The sequence below is a fragment of the Phragmites australis genome, chromosome 1 (genome assembly GCF_958298935.1).
Source record: "Phragmites australis chromosome 1, lpPhrAust1.1, whole genome shotgun sequence".
Taxonomy (NCBI): Eukaryota; Viridiplantae; Streptophyta; class Magnoliopsida; order Poales; family Poaceae; genus Phragmites; species Phragmites australis.
Window position 1 is genome coordinate 53,897,420 of NC_084921.1, and position 21,249 is coordinate 53,918,668.

The 21,249-nt window shown below is 40.8% G+C and overlaps 2 protein-coding genes across 4 annotated transcripts; both read left to right on the forward strand.

Annotated features, from left to right (window-relative positions):
* The first annotated feature begins 2,609 nt into the window (after positions 1 to 2,609).
* Positions 2,610 to 6,706, forward strand: LOC133927833 (uncharacterized). 2 transcript variants are annotated; one of them, XR_009911355.1, is made up of 7 exons: positions 2,610 to 2,833; positions 5,260 to 5,518; positions 5,658 to 5,694; positions 5,863 to 5,968; positions 6,102 to 6,212; positions 6,339 to 6,598; positions 6,638 to 6,706. XR_009911355.1 is itself a non-coding variant. In XM_062374223.1 (6 exons), exons 1-6 carry the CDS (start codon positions 2,738 to 2,740, stop codon positions 6,474 to 6,476), a joined length of 747 nt encoding a protein of 248 aa, XP_062230207.1. In that variant the 5' UTR covers positions 2,610 to 2,737; the 3' UTR covers positions 6,477 to 6,706. The 2 variants fall into 2 exon arrangements, 1 of the variants encoding a protein (XP_062230207.1); XM_062374223.1 differs by having other exon boundaries at positions 6,339 to 6,706.
* A 1,502-nt stretch (positions 6,707 to 8,208) lies between these two features.
* On the forward strand, positions 8,209 to 12,608 carry LOC133927847 (uncharacterized). 2 transcript variants are annotated; one of them, XM_062374237.1, is made up of 6 exons: positions 8,209 to 8,482; positions 11,249 to 11,510; positions 11,638 to 11,674; positions 11,829 to 11,934; positions 12,068 to 12,178; positions 12,267 to 12,608. In XM_062374237.1, the coding sequence occupies exons 1-6, from the start codon at positions 8,387 to 8,389 to the stop codon at positions 12,402 to 12,404; spliced, it is 750 nt and encodes a 249-aa protein (XP_062230221.1). In that variant the 5' UTR covers positions 8,209 to 8,386; the 3' UTR covers positions 12,405 to 12,608. The 2 variants fall into 2 exon arrangements, with proteins under 2 accessions (XP_062230221.1, XP_062230229.1); XM_062374245.1 differs by having other exon boundaries at positions 8,210 to 8,482; positions 11,252 to 11,510.
* The last annotated feature ends 8,641 nt before the right edge of the window (positions 12,609 to 21,249 follow it).

The window sequence follows — 21,249 nt, forward strand, 5'->3', positions numbered from 1 at the left end:
ATCTTTTCGCTTTTTAGGTATTTATTTTACTTTTTTTATTCAAATTATGTATTTGATATCATTCTGTTGAATTCTATACGTATCAGCTACTTGATCCAGAGACTGATACAGAAGGCACAGCGGAACCTGGGTTCGGGGTCCTAACAGAGATGATCGCGGTCAAGCGGAAGGCTTAATGTTGAACGATGAAGGAGATCGGATGGAGTCAAGAGTGATCTTAGTGGTACACATGGAAGTTAATCAAAATATAGATGAAGAAGGATGAAGATATCATGTTGACAAAGTCAAACGAAGGGGGTGCCGGTGCAAGTGATAAGACGGTCTGAAGGATTGGGAGCGGAAGAGACTTACCGACAATCAATATTGCAAGACGGAGTACATGCGTCGACATCGGAGCGCTTACTTGAGTCAAAGCAAGTGACGGTTAGTCACACTTTGAGAAACGTGCTAGGGTTTCACGGTTTGGTCACAAAATCGTAGGATGATTAGAGGGTCACGCGGGATCATCGCGAAACTTGTGTCAAGATGAAGCTAGGTCGTGAAGAAGCCGTGACTGATCGATGTAAGGAGCAACATCTGGACCAAAAATACCCCGTGTGGTAGGTATGAGTGTACTACCGGTGAAAGGTATTTTGGGAATACGAAAATTAAGGGCCAATGAAGCTCCAAGGGCTATAAATAGATGTGTAAAACTACGAGAGAATTTTGAGTCAACCATTTGAGAGCCTAGTGATAGATTCTAGAGGAGATGAGATGATAGACTAAGTCTTTGTAGTAAGTTAGAGCTTTTGTGAGAAAAAATAAATTTGTAATCTGTCGAAATAGAACTAACCTTTGTGCTTAATGTAGTTCATTTTCTCGTATAAGCTTGTGTTCATCTTTTTCTAGTTTTTTTTCCCTCTGGCCTTCAATGAGTTTTTGGATTTTTTTTGGATTGATTTTCGTTTTTACTTTTGAGCTGTAATTTTTTAACCTTGATAAATTGTTCTTTTAGTTGCTAGAGATATAAATATTCAAATTCTCATGTATTTGAGAAGATCTTGAATCTTTTTTCTCTAAATCATCAACTTTGGAAGTTCGCTTCTTTCAGTAATGATCATTTGCTTTGTTTTTCGTTCAAGCTTTAAGCTTTTATGTATAAAGACACATAAAATAATTTTAAATAAAGTCTATAATTTATATTCTATTTGTAGAGTCCTATTACCTTGAGAGAAATTGAAGCATTAGCTAATCGTGGCGCGTGAATTGAAAAGTTAGGACGAGTCGGTGTGCGGTAGCCAAGAGTTGAAGGTCAGCTTGATGAAGCATGTTGTTTCCTTCCTAGTTCCGAGAATATACACTCCTACTACCCATTCGCAAAATATATGTATACTCTCTCTCTCTCTCGATCAGTCAACTTTGTCAGTTGCAACTGACGACAAAATGTTTCATCTGCCATTGATGGATTGTGGGTGGTGAATTGGTAATCAATTCCACGGCGCTAGGAATGTCGCCGGGATGCAGTTCGAGTGAAGGATGGAGTCACGAAGACGCCGGATGAAACAACGCGGTGACGAGAGGCGAGGTAGGCGGCGCCGCGTTGGTACGGGCGGCGGTGGGATGCATCTGATGATGATTCGGATGATCTACCATGCTCGTCACCTAAATCAAATCGAAGAGGCACCGACGCTGTCCGGCGTTGCAAGATTAAGCAGAATTTTGTTTGCGTCCAGTATACTAGTCCTAATCGAGAATGGAAGGAAATGAAACTATTCGAAAGTGCATGCGTGTTAGTCCACGCCGTCATGTCAACAAAGGCAGCTGTACGTCACGTGTTGGAAAAAAAAAGGAAAGCTGTGCGCTAGTAGAAGCGTGCCAGAAAATAATTCTACAAACTGATTTTATGTATTTAAGTCTAGATTCAATTTAGTAATTTGTTTTTTCTTATTTTATCGTACATGTTTTTTTACTATAAGTTTTATAGTAATTTTTTATCGTATATCGTCCTATAAATTAGATTCAGACGCTGAATTTTTCGTGTCACCGTAGAGGTCGAATTGTCAGAGCGTTAGCAGCCAAAGAACGGCGACAGCGGCGCTGTGCATCCATAGAAAAAAAAGTGCACGTGCACGCGTCGCGCTGACCATCTCGAGAGAAAAAAAAATGCGATGTGACGGCACGCAGGGCTTGGCTTGATGGCATCGGTCGGGTTCGCTTGCTTTGAACCGTGCTGAGACCGTGGGAGGGGGAGCCAGACTGGCGCGAGCAGGGAACCAATGAGAGTCCAACACGGCGCTCGCATCCCAGCAGCATCCGGATCATCGGATATATTCCTCTCGTGACCCGTCGTCCCGCAACAGAAATCCCAAGTTCCCGTATCATTTCTTTGCCGGTTCTCCTTCCGTATGATAAAAAACTTCAAATTTTAAATAATTTATTTACTTTTTCTATTTAGCTTATCTTCTAGTTTTACTGTTTTGTTGCCAGCTATAAATATAAGATCTATTTTATTAATGAAAATAAATAAATAAAATTAAGAGAAGGTAGCGGAGAATCACATCCTAAATTTTTGGATATCAAACTATGTATTCAATTTAACTATAGCTAGTCAGCCGGTCTCGTCTGCCACTGTTCCCTCTCCACACCACAGGCTCCTCTCCTCTTCAGTTCAGCGCCTCACACTATATCTTTCTCTCCTCCTCCTCCCTCCTCCTCTCGTCTGCTGCGTCGCTGCTACTCGGTCGACGAGGAGGAGGAGATGGCGAGCGCTGGAGGTGGAGCGGCAGGGGAAGGGGAGTGGCTCAAGGTCGCCGAGTTGAGGGCCATGGTCGAAGCGCAGGACCCCCGCGCCAAGGTCAGCTCATCGATCTTTGAGAGTTTGAGTCGCACTAATTAGCTTGCTCCCTCGTTAATCTTCTTTCAGTTGCCAGTTACTAGTAGTAGTAGTACTATTTCGTCTCTGTTTTTGTTCACTTTTCTGAACGAAGGCCCGCTCTCTGCTCTGCTCTGCTTGCTTGATGCGTCGTCCTGCGCAAATTACCGTGCCTTGTTCTTGCGCTTTCTGTCTCTCTCAGCAGCCCTCTTCTTCCTCCTTAATGCATGATCAGCTAGTTGCTGTGACCACTTGGCCTTTCCTCCCGAGCGTTGGCTCGACGGTCTAAGACTAACACACTTAACTAAAGCTAATTATAATTAAGTGTTTAGAAGTACATAATTATAATACAGAAAACTAACGAGTTACATTTTATATTGTATTATAAATATAATTGTGTTACGGATGCTATACATAATTATACAAGGAATTTGTTAGAGTTAAATTCATCCATAACGTAATTGTAACTTTTTTTTAATTTACATCTAGTTGTAATAACTCTACTATTTTTTAAATTATAACTGAGAGTGATATAATAGTAACTAGAGTTGGGACTATACATATAATATATGTCCAAGAGGCGAGTATATTCAACCCCTAGATGTACTGTAATTTATTGTTGTACCATCCTCCAGTTACAACTCAAATAACTGTCAGTTACAATTCGCTAGTTAAACTACTTACAAATATAGGTCTAAAAGTACGTAACTATAACTTAAAAAGTTAACTAGTTAAGTTTTAAATTGTTATATAATTATAATCGTGTTCTTTAAGTTATACATCATTAAATAATAAATTTGTTAAGTTACGTTTATTCATAATGTAACTGTAACTCTTTTTTTATTTACATATGATGTGACTTTATTCTTTTTTAAATTATATATAGAGCAAAAGTAGCACCGTACCTTGTGTCTTTATAGTTTTCATCGACTTAATAAAGCTGTCAAAAGCGTATGTCATCAGCTAGAACGACGAGCAGGAGATAACGGAGAAAGTACAGTTTTTTACTAGTTTTTGCCACCTCTTTTCAAGTCAAAGGGAGAGAACGAGAGAAAGTACAATTTTTTTACTAGCTCTTTTCAAGTCAAGGGAAAAGGGTACTCTGTCGTTTTATTTGTTTTAATTGTAGATTGTGAAAAGTAGCTTATAGATTGTAGATAGTAAAAAGCTGAATTGTAAAATTTGGATTATAAAAAATTAGATTGTGGATTGTTACAATCTGATGGAAAGCAGATTGCTGGATTGTTACAATCTGTGTGTTGAATTTTAACAATCCAGCTTTTCCAACCAGCTGTTTATTTCAGCTTTTGAATTGTGATCAGAATCCAACTTTTACAATCCAGCTGTTTGTTTCAACTTTTGAATTTTGATCGCGATCTAATTTTTATAATCTAAAACAAACATGATCTAACTGTAGCATGCAGTATCATCACCACCAGCACGAACGCGTATTTGGCAGTTGATCAATGAGATCATAACATGAATAGATTAAGCTAGCTTGTATGGTTCATCCGAGCAATTGATCACCATCAACTACGCGTGAAGCATGGCGCCTGCATTATTTTACAGAGACACGCAAGAATGCCTACAAAAGATAGCTGGCTATCTACAATAGTAGTTTAAAACAATCTCCAGTCACCGAGACATAACCTTCAAGAAAGAGAGGTCATAAGACCACTCTGGATGTTTTATTTCTTAGGTGACGACGTTTCTTAAAAAAAAAGTAAAAAATTGATGTTAAAGAAATAAACTTATAATGTATATGTGTGTCTTACTAGTTTTTTTAAATCTGCTAAAATAATTTATTGTCTCACAATCATTCAAAATTGCTAAAAGAACTAGTTTCCTTCGTAAAAAATGAGCTTCTTCTATTTAATCTTTAAATTATTTGTCACATCATGTTTTTCTTAGATAGACACATAATTAATGTCTAAAAATCTAACATTGAGAGTGGCCTAAGAGATACAAACATGCCAACCATTCTGTCCATTTCATACTCATTAATTATTCTTGGAAATGCAAGTACATATGGACATATGATTTATCTCAACATCTACCTATCTCAATTAATATTCATCTATCTATTATTTTTTCTCATCTAATTTATAAGTTTTTTTACCTATCTCTCTGACACGAGGATCGACATAAATAAATGGTTGTAATAAACCATGTGTCAGCAAGGGCTAGATGAAATTTCCCTTGCATTATTCTCTTGCGCGCATCTTAAAATATCAACCCGGCCTCTAGCTAATACGATTTCGACATCGACTCGTGCCACTTCTAGGACCTGATTAATTAATACTAGCAATGTGAACACTCCACTAATCACATTCAGAAATTAATTGACTGAACTTATAATTAGTTTGGGCGTCTCAAATCCAATGATATGTTTGCTCGCGTACTAGCAGGAGGTGGACAACCTGACGCTGCGGAGGTTCCTGCGCGCGCGCGACCACAACGTGGACAAGGCCTCCGCCATGTTCCTCAGGTTCCTCAGGTGGCGGAAGGAGGCGGCGCCCGACGGCTTCGTGCCGGAGGAGCGGGTTCGGGGGCAGCTCTCGCAGGACAAGGTCTGCATGGGCGGCGTCGACAGGGCAGGCCGCCCCATCCTCGTCGGCTTCCCGGCCAGGCACTACTCCGCCAATCGCGACATGGCAGAGTTCAAGAGTATGCACTTTCACCATGCACGATGGTCCTTCACCTTGCTAGAATGTACAGTAGCTAGGTACCTGCTAGCGTTGATCTGCACATGGAAATGCAGCTCACTTCGATTGATGACCCATGTGAGCCAGTTCTTCATGTGCAGGTTTTGTTGCCTACTTCTTCGACAAGATCTGTGCCAGGTAATCACTAGTGCTCAGCACGTTCTGAACTGACTGTGTGAAACGAAGCTCACCTTGGTTCACCAATGGAGATTTATGTAATACAAGAAAAGAGTTGATGAATGCCTTGCATAAGCTTGTCTTGTAATAAATACATGGAGCATTTTAAATACATGGAGCAAAATGCAGGATCCCCAGAGGCCAGGAGAAGTTCCTCTGCATCGTGGATCTTAAGGGCTGGGGGTACTCCAACTGCGATGTCCGAGCCTACATTGCAGCTATAGAGATCATGCAGGTCTGTCTGTTCTGCCTTCAGTTAAGCCACGTAAAAGTCGCCTCAATCGAAGAACAGAAGCAGCATCATGAGATCCATTCTCAGTGTACCTGAAAGCAAATGGCTGATGATTCTTTTTAATTTTCTGCATCAGAACTACTACCCGGAGCGGCTCGGCAAGGCGCTGATGATCCATGTGCCCTACATCTTCATGAAGGCGTGGAAGATGGTCTACCCGTTCATCGACAACAACACCAGGGACAAGGTGGTCACCCTCGCCGAATCCCAGGCTGAATTTCTACTGCTACCTTGGGGAAACTGCAAAATGGAGATTAATCATTTGCTCCTCTTCTTCTCCTAACATCCTTCTTTCAACAAAATGCATTTGCAGTTCGTTTTCGTGGACGACAAGAGCCTGCAGGAGACGCTGCACCGGGAGATCGACGAGAGCCAGCTCCCGGAGTTCCTTGGCGGGAAGATGCCTCTGATTACCGTCAAGGACGACGTACAGCAGTCTCAGTCGGTTTAACCATACACGTTGGTAGTCTTGACTAGGGGATATGAGCACAGGATGATCCTTGATTACAAAGAGAGAGATAGTCTTTACTAGTCCTGCAATAACGGTGCAGTTGTAAAATACAGCTCTGCGTTGTTTAACTGAACTAGCAGGATGACCCAAGCATTTGCGAGGCTAAATTTGCTTTAAATTTGTAATATCAATTGTCATTTGTCAATAGTCAATAGATGATAATTTACGTATTTATAAGATACTCAGACAATTAAGATGTTATAAACATTAGCGATGGCAACAGAAGCATAAAGAAAATGCACCTTGAGCAATATATATAACTGAAGTTGACCTTTGATTGATCCAATATTGTGCAGAATAACAAGTTTTTAGGGTCTTAAAAGTGTATAACGTTTTTACAGTGCTTAGGTACTGAGTGTAAGAGAAGCCATGTTAGTTAGTGTTAGTATTGAGCTAGATGTACCAATCAATTTATTCAAAAGTCTTAGTTGATGATGAAAAATGGGCAATTCACTTATATTTCAATACTCTTACTCACGTGGAGGCTCTTTTAGTTCTCAGACATAGAAATAGGAGTCAGTTGTAAAAAATTTTAATTGCGTCCGTTAGGACTCGAACTCGAAACTTTTGACTCTAATACTATATTGTATTGCATGCACCAATTAATTCGCATACAAATCTAAACCGAAGGAGAAAGCTGAATAATTTATTTATACTTTAACAATTAGTTTCAGTAACTTCTAAGAAGGTGTCGATAGTACAACTAGGAGGTAATGATTATATTAACTGTTTCCCTTCCAAGGACCGAGAAACATAAAAATATTATCACTATCCATCATGTGTGTATTATATAATTGTTTGTCCATATTCTTCCTCCGTCAGTTACTATTCCATAGAGTGTATGCATGAATACTTGCGCGCGGATACCTATTTAATTATCTCATACAATGTGTCGATAATACGTTCAATAAATTATCTAATTAGTCCACATGTCAATCAGAGTATCTTTATTCACACTTGCGCTGCAACAGTAGCCAAGTGTCATCTATATCTTCTTAGAGTATCTCCAATAGCTCCTTCATCCCACCTGTCATCGCACACACACTCTAAAATACCAAAAAAATCATCTCCAACATCTCCTGTCGCGCTCTGATGCTCTGTCGGTTGGGGATGCAATGAAATGGGAGGGAGGAATGGATACAGGCAGGGGGGAAAGAAAGAGAGAATGGAGGCTTATGTGTGGGTCCTGGCAATGAAATAGAATATGAAGGGTGAGATTTAACTAGTCTGTTAGAATGTGTAGAAATATGAAAATTTTTTTAAGTAAATAAGTAAATAGAGATAATAGAAATTGAAATTTCTCTAGTCTGTTGAAAATGCTCTCACCATAGTAGCTTTTTTCTTCAACCTCCAACCACTACTTGGAACAGGATGTATGGTCACTGGTGGCTGGAAACAAGCCACGTTGTGCATAGGCTAGAAAAAAAAACTTTTAGTACTAAAAAAGCTTATTTTGACCTTTCAAAGCAGTTAAAATTGCCATCGTTACTTCAAAATTGAACATGCTTCTATACATATTGTATTATTGTGCATCACCATCCATTCTATTGTAGCTCCGCCCCTGATTGATGGCTCGTTGCTCCCCAACCATACTGATTGTCGACTTCCTACGACTATTACGTATCGTCTCGCTATTCGGCATATCTACACGGGACCGGAGGAGTAGAGCAGGGCCTGGGACCGTGGGAGAGTCACACTGTGCGGCCAACACAGTAGTCAGTACGACTACTATTTGGCCTCTCTGATACTATTCAGCCATTCGATCCCTCCTACTCCTCCGCAGGATCTTTCTCCCCTCCTCTTCTCGTCTGCTGCGTCGCTGCTACTAGATCGAGGAGGAGGAGGAGGAGATGGCGAGTGCTGGAGGTGGAGCGGCAGGGGAAGGGGAGTGGCTCAAGGTCGCCGAGCTGAGGGCCATGGTGGAGGCGCAGGACCCGCAGGCCAAGGTGAGCTCCCCAATGGCATAGAAATTAACATGCCAGTATCTGATTACAATTAGTACTGGCTTAGGAGATCGAACGGGCTAATTGACCACCCTTTCTGGATGAAGCCCGGCTCTCTGCTTTCTTGATGCATCGACGTCCTGTGGCAATTCCCTCATCTTGTTCTTGCGCGTCTGTTTCTACCATAATGCATGATCAGTTGCTTTGATCACTTGGGGTAGCCTTCCGGAACATTGGGAGGCTGCCTCCGTTCCCTTTTGCCAATTATTCTGGGATAACGCACTTAGTTAAAACTTTTGTCACTGATACAGATTTTAAAACTATATGTTTCACATCAAAAGGACTATGGTGTCGCTATAGTTTCCAAATCAAGCTGAATTTGACTTGATTTATTTACGATGACGAACGATTGACATTAATATTTATTTAATTTGATCTTCGATTTTAAATTAGCTTTGATGTGATTTAAATTGATTTGTGATTTTATTTGAGCATAATGGTTATGGACTAACTGGATTTAGAGTTAAATATATGTGTTTGCTGGTCTTATAGTGTGTAATTGATGTATATAACTTGACGGTCGACGGCGAGATAATTAGGGTTAAATGAAGTGTTTGATGTCGAACGATCAAGAAGTCTAGACGGAGTCAAGAGTGATCCTAGCTGAATACGTGAGATCAAATAAAATATAGAAAGTGGATGAAGACGACGTGTTGATAAAGTTAAACGAAGGGATACCGGTGTAAGTAAAAAGATGATCCGAGAGATCAGGAGTGGGAGAGAATTACTGACAATCAGGATCGCAAGACGTAGTACACATGTCGACATCAAAGAATTTGTTTAAGGTGTAAGCAAGTGGAAAGTTATGTTTTGATAAGCGTGCCAGCGTTTTGCGGTTTGATCTCAAAATCATAGGAGAACTAGAGAAGTATGTGACACCATCGCGAAGCTTGCGTCGAGGTGAAGTTAAGTCGTGAAGGCATCGTGACCGTCCCGATAAATAGAGAAGGAAATGGACCAAAATATCATTGGTGGTAGTAGGAGTGTACTATAAAGGAGTGATATTTTGGAAAAAAGCTAATAAACTTAGGAATTAAATTTCCTATACCTATACCACCCATATAAGAGTCTTATGCTAGAGTTTTAGAAGAGAGTAAGAGAAATGCTTAGTCTATAATATTAGGTGAGAGTTTTGTGAGAAAAAAATCTTTGTAATCTATCTAAAATAGGATTGACCTTTGCTGCAATAAAATCTATTTTTTTCATATTATTATACTCATATATTTCTAGTTTTCTTCTATTGGTTTCCTTGTAAGTTTTTCGGTTTTCAAATTTGATTTCGTTTTGATTTTTGGACTAAAATTTTAACACCTTGTGAGGTCATTCTTTTTATTGCTGGAGGCATTAAATTCGTAAACGCATACTTATGTGATGAGATCTTGAATTTCATTGCCTTTTGACAATCAACTTAGAGAGTTCCGTTGTTCGGTGTTCATCTTTTCTTATTTATTTACAAGTTATGATCTTTCGAGTGCTAAGACATAAATTAATTTTAAATTGAACATATGGTTCATATATCATCCGTGAAGTCGTGTTTGCTTTTACTTGAGTTTTGAGGTACGTTAGGTGATCCAAATAAGAAAATATTATCGATTTAGTAAGAAATTTATTGGGACGTCTATTCACGTCCTTCTAATCGGCAATTTCATTCCTACGGTTTTCGTAAGATAAAGTTATACAAATATAGTGGTTAAAAGTGTATATTCCATTTCAAAAGCTGCATCTTAAGCCAAGTAGCATGCAATTTTAAGTACTCCAACTGAGTCATAAGAAAATTTGAGACGATTGAAAGATAGCAAAACCGCTATAGATTATGTCATCAACCAAAAATACAAGCAAGAGATCAAGAGTGGGGAGGTACATTTTATGGGATCTTGCTAGCTCTTTTCAATTCAAGAGGTGGGCACTCCGTCGCTTTTACTAATTGTAGCACTGCCATCACCACCAGCGCAACAGCATCTTTGGTAGTTGATCAGTGAGATTGTAACATGGATAGATTAAGCAACCGATCATTAACTACCCAATCACATAGGGGACTGGAACAGTTGCAACCGGCTGTGCTATTTTCGCATCTAAAAATTAGCTAATAGTCTACGCGTGAAGCATGGTGCCTATATTATTTTACAAAGACACGCAAGAATGGCTACAGAGATACCTACCTATCTGCAATAGTTCAGAAAAACAAGCTCAAGGCCATAGAGACATCACCTTAAACAAAATGGACATACAGATACCAGACATATGCCAGCCTTTCTGCCCATTTCATGTCCATTATTCTCTTGCATCTTAAAATATTGAACCCTCTATCTAATCCGACCAACATGTTTAGTAATAGGATATGTTTCTAATGTTATTTTGTATTCATATTCCAGCACTTTTAGATTAATTGATAGACATTTTACGGTAGCATGTTTGCTTTAAATTTTGTAAATATCGTTACGTACATTCACGGATACAGAGGTTGTGGTATTTTTATTACTTTTTTGAAAGACGATATTTTCATTACTTTGATGAAATAGAACATATTTCATCTAACATAATCTAATCGGACCGACATCTATCCGTGGCCGTTCAAGGACCTAAGTAAGATGCGATTTTTAACTGCTAGAAATTTGTAAATGTCGCTGAATTCATTCAGAAATTAACTGAGCTTAATTTGGCCATGCAATGCATGGTGCGCTCAACTCAAATCAAATGTCGCGTGCAAAGCAGGAGGTGGACAACCTGACGCTGCGGAGGTTCCTGCGCGCGCGCGACCACAACGTGGACAAGGCCTCCACCATGTTCCTCAGGTTCCTCAGGTGGAGGAAGGAAGCGGTGCCCGACGGCTTCGTGCCGGAGGAGCGGGTGCGGGGTGAGCTCTCGCAGGACAAGGTGTTCATGGGCGGCGTCGACAGGACCGGCCGCCCCATCCTCGTCGGCTTCCTGGCCAGGCATTTCTCCGCCAACCGCGACATGGCCGAGTTCAAGAGTATGCACTTGACCCTGCAGATCCTTGCTTACATGTAGCTGCCTAGCGTTCATCTGCGCTTAGCTTGAAAATGCAGCGTATTCGATTCGATTGACGTTGATGACCATAAGTGTTGACTGTTGAGCAGATTTTGTTGTCTACTTCTTCGACAAGATCTGTGCCAGGTAACTAGTGCTCACTGCTTAGCACGTTCTGAACTCGTGTTAAACACAGCTTATCTTTGTGCAGCAATGGAGATTTACAATTACTGTAATGGAACGCACTAGCTGTTGCTATGCCTTGCACATGCTTGCTTGTGACTCAGGGAGCAAAATGCAGGATCCCCAGAGGGCAGGAGAAGTTCCTCTGCATCGTGGATCTTAAGGGCTGGGGGTACTCCAACTGCGATGTCCGAGCCTACATTGCAGCTATAGAGATCATGCAGGTCTGTCTGTTCTGCCTTCACTTAAACCACGTAAAAGTCGCCTCGATCGAACAACAGAAGCAGCATCATGAGATCCATTCTCAGTGTACCTGAAAGCAAATGGCTGATGATTCTTTTTAATTTTCTGCATCAGAACTACTACCCGGAGCGGCTCGGCAAGGCGCTGATGATCCATGTGCCCTACATCTTCATGAAGGCGTGGAAGATGGTCTACCCGTTCATCGACAACAACACCAGGGACAAGGTGATCATCCTCGCCGAATCCCAGGCTGAAGTTCACTGACCGTTTGCTCCTCTTCTTCTCCTGACTCCTTTGCGCAATGCGTCCGCAGTTCGTTTTCGTGGACGACAAGAGCCTGCAGGAGACTCTGCACCGGGAGATCGACGAAAGCCAGCTCCCGGAGTTTCTTGGCGGAGAAATGCCTTTAATTCCTCTCAAGGACTATGCGCAGCAGTCTCAGTCTATTTAACCATACACGTTGGTAGTCTTGATTAGGGGTTAGGAGCACAGGATGATCCTTGATTAATAGAGAGTTGGAGATCTCCATTGCATAACTAAATGGCATTGTCCGGGGTCAGTGATCAGTTCAGCCGCAAGTGAGCTATCTAGTCTGTGCCAAACTCTGGGCTACATGAAACTACGATCAACAAAGGATCGGCACCATTATCCCTTATCGTCTCAATTATCCAAGTTTTCACTCAAGTGATATCACTCTCAGTGAAATGTTTAATGAATCTAATTAGTATTTAGGAAGGATAGCATAGAAAGCCGTCCTAGCTCAGTGGTCGAGCGCGTGGCTTTTCACCACGTGGTCGTCGGCTCGTTCCCACGGACGGCGTTTTTTCTCTTTTTTTTGTCTTTAACTCCATGTTACCAACACTACTCCAGGAGGGCAGGACCAAGGTGATGCAGGCAGGGGAGCTGAGGACCAAGCCAACGCTGGAGAGAACACTGATGCTGAAGAATCGAGCAAGTCTGCATCCAAACACAAGGGCCGGCAAAGGAGGCCTAATCTGAGAGTGTTTGGGCCGGAGTGGAGTAATTGAAGGACAGTCCATATAACCTTAGGCCTGTGAGTATTGATGAGAAACTTGTTAAGACAGGAAGCTCTGGTCGGATAAGATTGAACGAGAACAGAACGAAGAACTAGAAAGGAGAATAGAGCACGGCTCGTTGCCGTGGCTCCGAACTATCCCTGATCCCCTTTGTTCTTGCTTAGATGTCTTAGCGTTCTCGTAACAATTGGTACCAGAGCTACGATCCTGGCGCATCACCACGGGACAAGGCTCCAAAGCAAGATGAGGACCGACGAACACTACTTGGAGTTGATGGCTGTGTTGAAAGATCAACATGCGGAGACTCAGCAGTCGCTCTCAGAAATGAGAACGGCAATGGCGGAGTTGAAAGTAACCAAGGGGGATTTCGAGCAGTGGAAGCCACTGGTCGAGACCAACCTGGTGGATCTGCAGAAGATCGTCACCGATCTCCATGTGCAAGTGGAGCAGCTCCATCCGGTGCCAGGATCTAATGGAAAGAGTGCGGTCGAGACCTCGCGTGTTCGGGCATCCGAAGCTGAGGTGACGAAATCAACTGGAGCGCCGGCCACCGCTCATCTGGGGGCTTCCTCACCCGAGGCGGCGTTCGGGCCGATCGGCCACCGCTCTGCACCAAATCATCGGGGGTATGGTTTTGGGGTGCACGCCACCCTGACACCACCTCCAGTCACAGGTGCGTCTAACTCACATGGATACACTTCCATTCCTCTACACTTGCGGGATTCTGTTGCCCCTAGTGCTATGAGTATGAGTTCCAGTTTATTAGCTGCCATGCCTCAACTGAATTTTCCGCAATTTGATGGCAGTAGTCCTAAAATGTGGATTAGACGTTGCGAAACCTTCTTTGATATCTATGAAATTCCACCGCATATGTGGGTTAAGCTGTCTACCATGCATTTTATTGGCTCAGCTGCATTTTGGTTACAATCCTTGGAATCGGTCGTTCATCAGTGGGCTTGGACAGATTTAAGTCTTGCTGTATGTCATAGGTTCGATAGAGACCAGGGGAATCTTCTGATTCGACAATTCTTTCATATCAGTCAATCTGGGACAGTAGTGGATTACATAGAACGATTTGATGATCTTGTCCACCAACTTCTAGCTCATGACCCCTCTATGAATAGAGCTGTTATTACTAATCATTTCATAGATGGGTTAAGAGGGGACATCAAGTCTGTTGTATTACTGCATAGACCCTTAGATCTCGATACTGCGAGTTCTCTTGCTCTATTGCAGGAAGAGGTTTTGCAAGAAATGCCAAGAAAAGAGACAAGGAAATCTGAAGGATTATCTTATTCAAGAACTCTGCTCAGATCACCTATCACTGGGCCAGCTACACCTCTCAAGGGTCAAAATACCCATGCTATTACTGAAGATAGGAAGTTGAATGACATTTCAAATGTCAGAGAAGTAGGCACAGATGATAAACTGTCCAACTTAAGAGCATATCGTCGAGCAAAAGGTTTATGTTTCAAATGTGGAGAAAAATGGGGTTTAAACCACAAGTGTTCTACAGTGGTACCACTGCATGTAGTAGAGGAGTTGTGGCAGTTGTTATCTGATGACACAAGTGATAAAGATGTTGTTGCACCGTTGAACAAATCAAACTCTGAAGAAGATTTAATGGCCATTTCACTCCAAGCCGTAAATGGGACAGATGGTAATTCTACAATCAGATTACCAGGCTATCTACATCATAGTGAAGTGCTTATGCTAGTGGACTCAGGAAGCTCTCACTCTTTTATCAGGGAGCAGTTAGCAGTATCTATGACTGGCTGGACAGAAATTGGTACTCCTATGAGGGTAAGAGTGGCTAATGGCCATATCCTTATGTGCACTCATGAGTTGCAGGAACTCAATTGGGTTGTCCAAGGACACACCTTCACCAGCAATTTCAAAGTTCTTCCTCTCAGCTGCTATGATATTGTTTTGGGTATGGACTGGCTACAAGCCCACAGCCCTATGCAGGTGCACTGGCTTGAGAAGTGGATGATATTCAAACTCAATGGAAAGGATATCAAATTACAAGGACTTCAATCTCAAGCACAAATTGGAGCACCAATATCAAAGGCACAGCTACAAAGAACAGACAGTTTCATCTATATGTTACAACTCAATGCAGTTGAGCTAAATCCAGAAAAGTCTGATGCCTGGCCAGCTGAGATAAAGGAATTGATAGAGAAATTTTCTGATATCTTCTTGGAACCCACTGAATTACCTCCACAAAAGCAATATGACCACACCATACCATTGATACCTGGAGCACAACCATTCCGAATTCGCCCATATAGATACAACCCTGCTCAGAAAGATGAAATTGAGAGGCAAGTCACTGAATTACTTCAACATGGTATGATTCAACTTAGCTCTAGTCCATTTGCCTCACCTGTTTTATTGGTTAAAAAGAAAACTGGTGAATGGAGGCTCTGTGTAGACTATAGAAAATTGAATGCTTTGACAGTTAAGAACAAGTACCCATTGCCAATCATAGATGAACTTATGGATGAACTATTTGGTGCTTGTTGGTTCACATCTTTGGACTTAAGGGCTGGGTTTCACCAAATTCGGATGGCTGTTGGTGAAGAAAGCAAAACCGCCTTTCAAACACATCATTGACATTTTGAGTATAAGGTCATGCCTTATGGTCTTACTGGTGCTCCAGCAACCTTTCAAGGTGTCATGAACCAAGTCTTAGCTCCTCTTCTCAGAAAATGTGTAGTGGTTTTTATTGATGATATATTAATCTATAGCAAATGTTGGGAGGATCATTTGCAGCACATAAGTCAGGTGTTCACAATTTTGAAGGATCATCAATTGAAAGTGAAGCTTTCTAAGTGCCACTTTGCTCAACAACAGCTCTCATATCTTGGCCACATAATCAGTGAGAAGGGTGTTACAACTGATCCAAGTAAGATCAGTGTGATCAAGGAATGGCCTACACCCACATGTGTTAAGGAACTCAGGAGCTTTTTAGGCATGGCTGGGTACTACAGAAAGTTTGTGAGACACTTTGGTCACATTAGTAAACCGTTGACAAATTTGCTCAAAAAGGGAGAGTTCTTTGTTTGGACAAAGGCAACAGATGATGCTTTTAACATATTAAAGCAAGCCTTACTCTCTGCCCCTACTCTGGCTCTACCCAATTTTCAGCTACCTTTTGTCATTGAAACTGATGCATCAGACAGAGGCATTGGAGCAGTTTGACAGCAAAATGGACACCCTATTGCTTTTGTAAGCAAAGCTCTAGGGCCTCGAAACCAAGCACTCTCCACATATGAAAAAGAATACTTAGCAATTATCATGGCAGTGGACCATTGGAGATCCTATTTGCAACAAGCTGAATTTCTGATTAAGACTGATCAAAAGAGCCTGATCCATTTAGAAGAGCAACGATTGTCTACACCTTGGCAGCACAAAGCATTGACTAAGCTGCTGGGTCTTCAATTCAGAATAATCTACAAGAAGGGGACTGAAAATAGAGTGGCAGATGCACTATCTAGACCACCTCATGCATCACTAAACACTCTAGTATCTGTAGCACAACCAGTATGGCTGGAGGAGGTAGTGGCTGGATATCAACAGGATGCTCATACACTGAAACTATTGACTGAGCTGTTGGTAAAAGGAACAATTGGACAGTTCACTCTCAAAGAAGGGTTAATCAGGTATAAGCAACGAATTTGGGTGGCCAATGATCCCTCTATGCAGGATAAGATACTGCAAGCTTTACACTATAGTGCTATTGGGGGTCATTCTGGAATAGAGGTCACCTATCAGCGAGTTAAAAGTATCTTTGCTTGGCACAAACTCAAACAATCAGTCCAGCAATTTGTTGCAAATTGCACCATTTGTCAGCAAGCTAAGCCTGAAAGAACAGCTTATCCGGGACTATTATCACCCATACCAGTCCCTCAAGGTGCATGGCAAGTTGTCACCATGGATTTCATTGAAGGACTCCCTAACTCCTCTAGATTCAATTGCATTTTGGTGGTAGTGGATAAATTTTCAAGGTACTCCCATTTTATACCCTTAGCCCATCCCTTCACTGCCTTTCAAGTTGCTATGACCTTCATGAACAATATATTTAAATTACATGGATTGCCTAGAGCAATAATATCCGACCGAGATAGAATATTCACTAGTTCTGTGTGGCAAGAGTTGTTTAAATTAGTGGGCACTGACTTGAGAATGAGTACCTCTTACCATCCACAAACAGATGGCCTCACTGAGAGAGTGAACCAATGTTTAGAAACATATCTTCGATGCTTTGTTCATGCTTGTCCTAACAAATGGGTTCAGTGGCTTTCTTTGGCTGAGTTCTAGTTCAACACTAGCTATCACTCTGTTTTGGGAAAAACACCTTTTGAAGTTCTCTATGGCCATGAACCAAGGCACCTTGGGATAGATAGAGTTGCAGCTTGCCAAATTCCTGACTTGCATGAATGGCTCCAAGACAGGAAACTGATGCAAACATTGTTGCACCAACATTTGTTGAGAGCTCAACAACTCATGAAAATCCAGGCTGACAAACACCGTTCTGATCGCCAATTTGAAGTTGGAGATTCTGTCTACTTGAAATTGCAACCCTATGTACAATCTTCAATTGCAGCTAGAGCACATCACAAATTATCATTCCGGTATTTTGGCCCTTACTTGATTCTCCAACGTATTGGTGCAGTGGCTTATAAATTGCAACTTCCTCCATCAGCTAACATTCATCCAGTTTTTCATGTCTCACAATTGAAGAGAGCTGTGTTACCTCCTAACCTGGTAAGCACATAGCTGCCTTCAAGTGTCTCTCACATGCAGGTACCACAAGCTGTCCTGAAGCGCCGACTTCATCGCCATCAAAACCGAACGGTGCCACAAGTGCTGATCAAGTGGTCCACTTGGCCGGCGTCGTTGGCTACTTGGGAGGATGAAGAAGCAATTCGCCAACAATTTCCCAGAGCACCGGCTTGGGGACAAGCCGTTACTAAAGGAGGGGAGTGTGTTACCAACACTACTCCAGGAGGGCAGGACCAAGGTGATGCAGGCAGGGGAGCTGAGGACCAAGCCAACGCTGGAGAGAACACTGATGCTGAAGAATCGAGCAAGTCTGCATCCAAACACAAGGGCCGGCAAAGGAGGCCTAATCTGAGAGTGTTTGGGTCGGAGTGGAGTAATTGAAGGACAGCCCATGTAACCTTAGGCCTGTGAGTATTGATGAGAAACCTGTTAAGACAGGAAGCTCTGGTCGGATAAGATTGAACGAGAACAGAACGAAGAACTAGAAAGGAGAATAGAGCACGGCTCGTTACCGTGGCTCCGAACTATCCCTGATCCCCTTTGTTCTTGCTTAGATGTCTTAGCGTTCTCGTAACACTCCATTTCTCATTTAGTGGGTAACCTGTTGAGCATTCCCTAGCAAAGGAGGGTTGTACATATTCAAAAGGAAGAAAAATTCCTACTTTCAAAACATTCGGTTGAAAATATAATCCCGAAACAAAATAAAGATAAAAAAATCACCCGTAAAAATATTAAGATGCTACCCACACAAACGAAATGACACTACTTGAACAAACATATGTAACACCAAAACTAATTATGTGCACTCTAAAGAAATAAAAACAATTTCAAATATATCACCTTACATCAATCGTGGCACTATGTTTACGTATACCATCCAATGACTTGCATGAGGATAAAGCTCACGTGTTGCTCCTTCTCATCTCGAATAACATATGGACAGCAACCGAACTGTTTGGAACAAACCGTTGCCGCACATCCTCAATGACAACAATATGTGACTGCTAGTTCACACGTAAAAGGCTAATAACATATGATTTCAGGCCATCTATATCAATAGGTAGCTCAACCGAACTTTCTATGTGGTGACAATTCTGAATTATTATGAGCCTCCCATACAAAACAGCAGTACGTTTCTCATAATAAATGTGGATAGTTATATCGTATCTGCTAAAAAAAATATATATGTAATAAATTAACTACTTAGATGTATGTACGATACACAATAAATTACGCCCCTCGATAAGTAATAAGTAAATCAACAATGCAAATTAAATAGTACAGTACTTAACAATGCTAAATATTTAAGTTATTAACAATGATAGTTAAATCATCAATATTGAATTCAAATGAACTAATTAATATTTAAGAATGAATTAAAATATTTAATAAACATTAATATAAAACTATTGTGATTAAATATTTAATAAACATTAAAAGTAATAATAAATATTTATTGAGTAACTATTACATAGACATTAAACAACATGATCCCAGAATAATTAATAAATAATAAACATCTATTAAAAATCACAATTAATATTTAAAGTTGCATGTCATAATTATTTGACAACTATTAAATAAATTCACAATATCCTATTTAAGTAATCTGATTAATCATATTACTCTACTTAACCTCAGTGATTAAGCTAGTTAATCAAATTAGTTGAATCAAGCTAATTATCCGATTAATCATGTAACTCTAATAACTCCGATTAAATTACGTAAATACTCTAATTATACTTTTAATGACATTCATACAATTATACTAGAGAATAATCTAATTACACTGATTAATGAAATTCATATTATTAAACTAAGTAAACAATCTAATTACACTAACTAGTCAAACTCATATAATCAAACTAAGCAAATAATCTAAGTACTTTAATTTATCAACTTAATATAATTTAAAAAATATAATTGAACAGATTAAACAATCTACTTACTTCAATTACTACTGTGAATCTAAATATTAATTAAATACGTAATTTAATTACTTACTGTAACTAAAAGGAGCGCTCTCGAAGTGTTCAACTCGCGTTGCTGCTCCTCTCCTACTGCTACTCCTCTCCTCGTGCTATTGCTGCTCCTCCTCACCTCATGCTGCTGTTCCTCTTCTCGTGTTGTTGCTCCTTAACTGAAGGCATCTCTCATTTTATAGCGGAGAAAATAGCAGCACCCGGCATAGGATGCTGAAAGCTGAAGGAGTACACGACATCAAAAGCTTCACATGAAAGACACGACACCGAAAGCTGCACACGACGCAACACGCGGCAAGACACAAAGCAACACACGGACTAAGTGTTTTTGACACCTCATGTGTTGAATATGGCACTGTGCATCTATTGGTCACATGAGGTGTCGAAAACATCTGGCCCCTCTTTTTCGGTGCACGGTATATCAAAACCCCGTTTTTGGTGAATGAGGTGCTGAATACACATACTATATTTACAAATGCAGCAACATGTTATCTGTTTTTTGCAATATAAGTTCTGTATATTGTCTATTTTTTTAATATTGCCCATACAAAAGTGCTCATGTGCACTGCACATATATATATGTACCCCAATCTAGCACTGTACAAAAATGCACCGCACCCTGTACAATACAAAATGCACTACAGTACAATATGCACTATACACATTTAGCCCTTTCCAAGGAGAAGACACACACAAAGAAGATGCATCTGGCGTGTGTTGGTTGTGAATTGATTGAGATTATATGACTTTGTTATGGTGCATTAACAATATCTCTGATAGAGTTTTTGATTGAAACAATATGTGATCATTGAGTAGATAAAGTTGCTAGAAAACGTCATTATTTGGGAAGCTAGAGATGTGTACAATACACTTATAGATAATGGTTTTTGATTGAAACAATATGTGATCGTTTGGAAAGCTAGGAACCGATCGAGTGGGAATGAGCTAACACACTACTGTCATCTAGGCTTACCAGACAACACACTGTACTTTGGGGTGTAATTGAATGCACATCTTGTTTCAAAATTCAAAACCAAAAGCAGTCAAGGTGAAGAGGAATCGAGAGAGTGAATGAACTAACACACGACTATCATCTAGGCCCAAGCACTCTAGGGTGAAATTGAATGTACACCCTATTTTCAAAATTCAAATGGAGAGGGATCCAGAGGGAATGAGGTAACAAATGACTGTCATCTAGGCCTAAGCGGCAACACATCGTACTCTAGGTTGGAATTGAATGCACACCGTGTTTTAAAAATTCAAAACCGAAAGCAGTCAAGTTGGAGAGGGATCGAGAGGGAATGAGCTAACACATGACTGTCGTCTAGGCCCAAACAACAACACGTCATATTTTGTAGTGGAATTGAATGCACACCCTGTTTTTAAAATTCAAAACTAAAATCAATCAAGCTAGAGAGGGAATGAGATAACACACGACTGTCATCTAGGCCTAAACGACAACACATCGTACGAATTGAATGCACACCCT

Excerpts from the sequence above, each read along its gene's own strand:
- LOC133927833 (XM_062374223.1), top strand. The coding sequence starts at position 2,738 with ATGGCGAGCGCTGGAGGTGGAGCGGCAGGGGAAGGGGAGTGGCTCAAG. Across the intron at positions 2,834-5,259 it reads CGCAGGACCCCCGCGCCAAG|GAGGTGGACAACCTGACGCT; the intron begins GTCAGCTCATCG and ends GCGTACTAGCAG. Across the intron at positions 6,213-6,338 it reads ACAACAACACCAGGGACAAG|TTCGTTTTCGTGGACGACAA; the intron begins GTGGTCACCCTC and ends ATGCATTTGCAG.
- LOC133927847 (XM_062374237.1), top strand. The coding sequence starts at position 8,387 with ATGGCGAGTGCTGGAGGTGGAGCGGCAGGGGAAGGGGAGTGGCTCAAG. Across the intron at positions 11,935-12,067 it reads CAGCTATAGAGATCATGCAG|AACTACTACCCGGAGCGGCT; the intron begins GTCTGTCTGTTC and ends TTTCTGCATCAG. Across the intron at positions 12,179-12,266 it reads ACAACAACACCAGGGACAAG|TTCGTTTTCGTGGACGACAA; the intron begins GTGATCATCCTC and ends ATGCGTCCGCAG.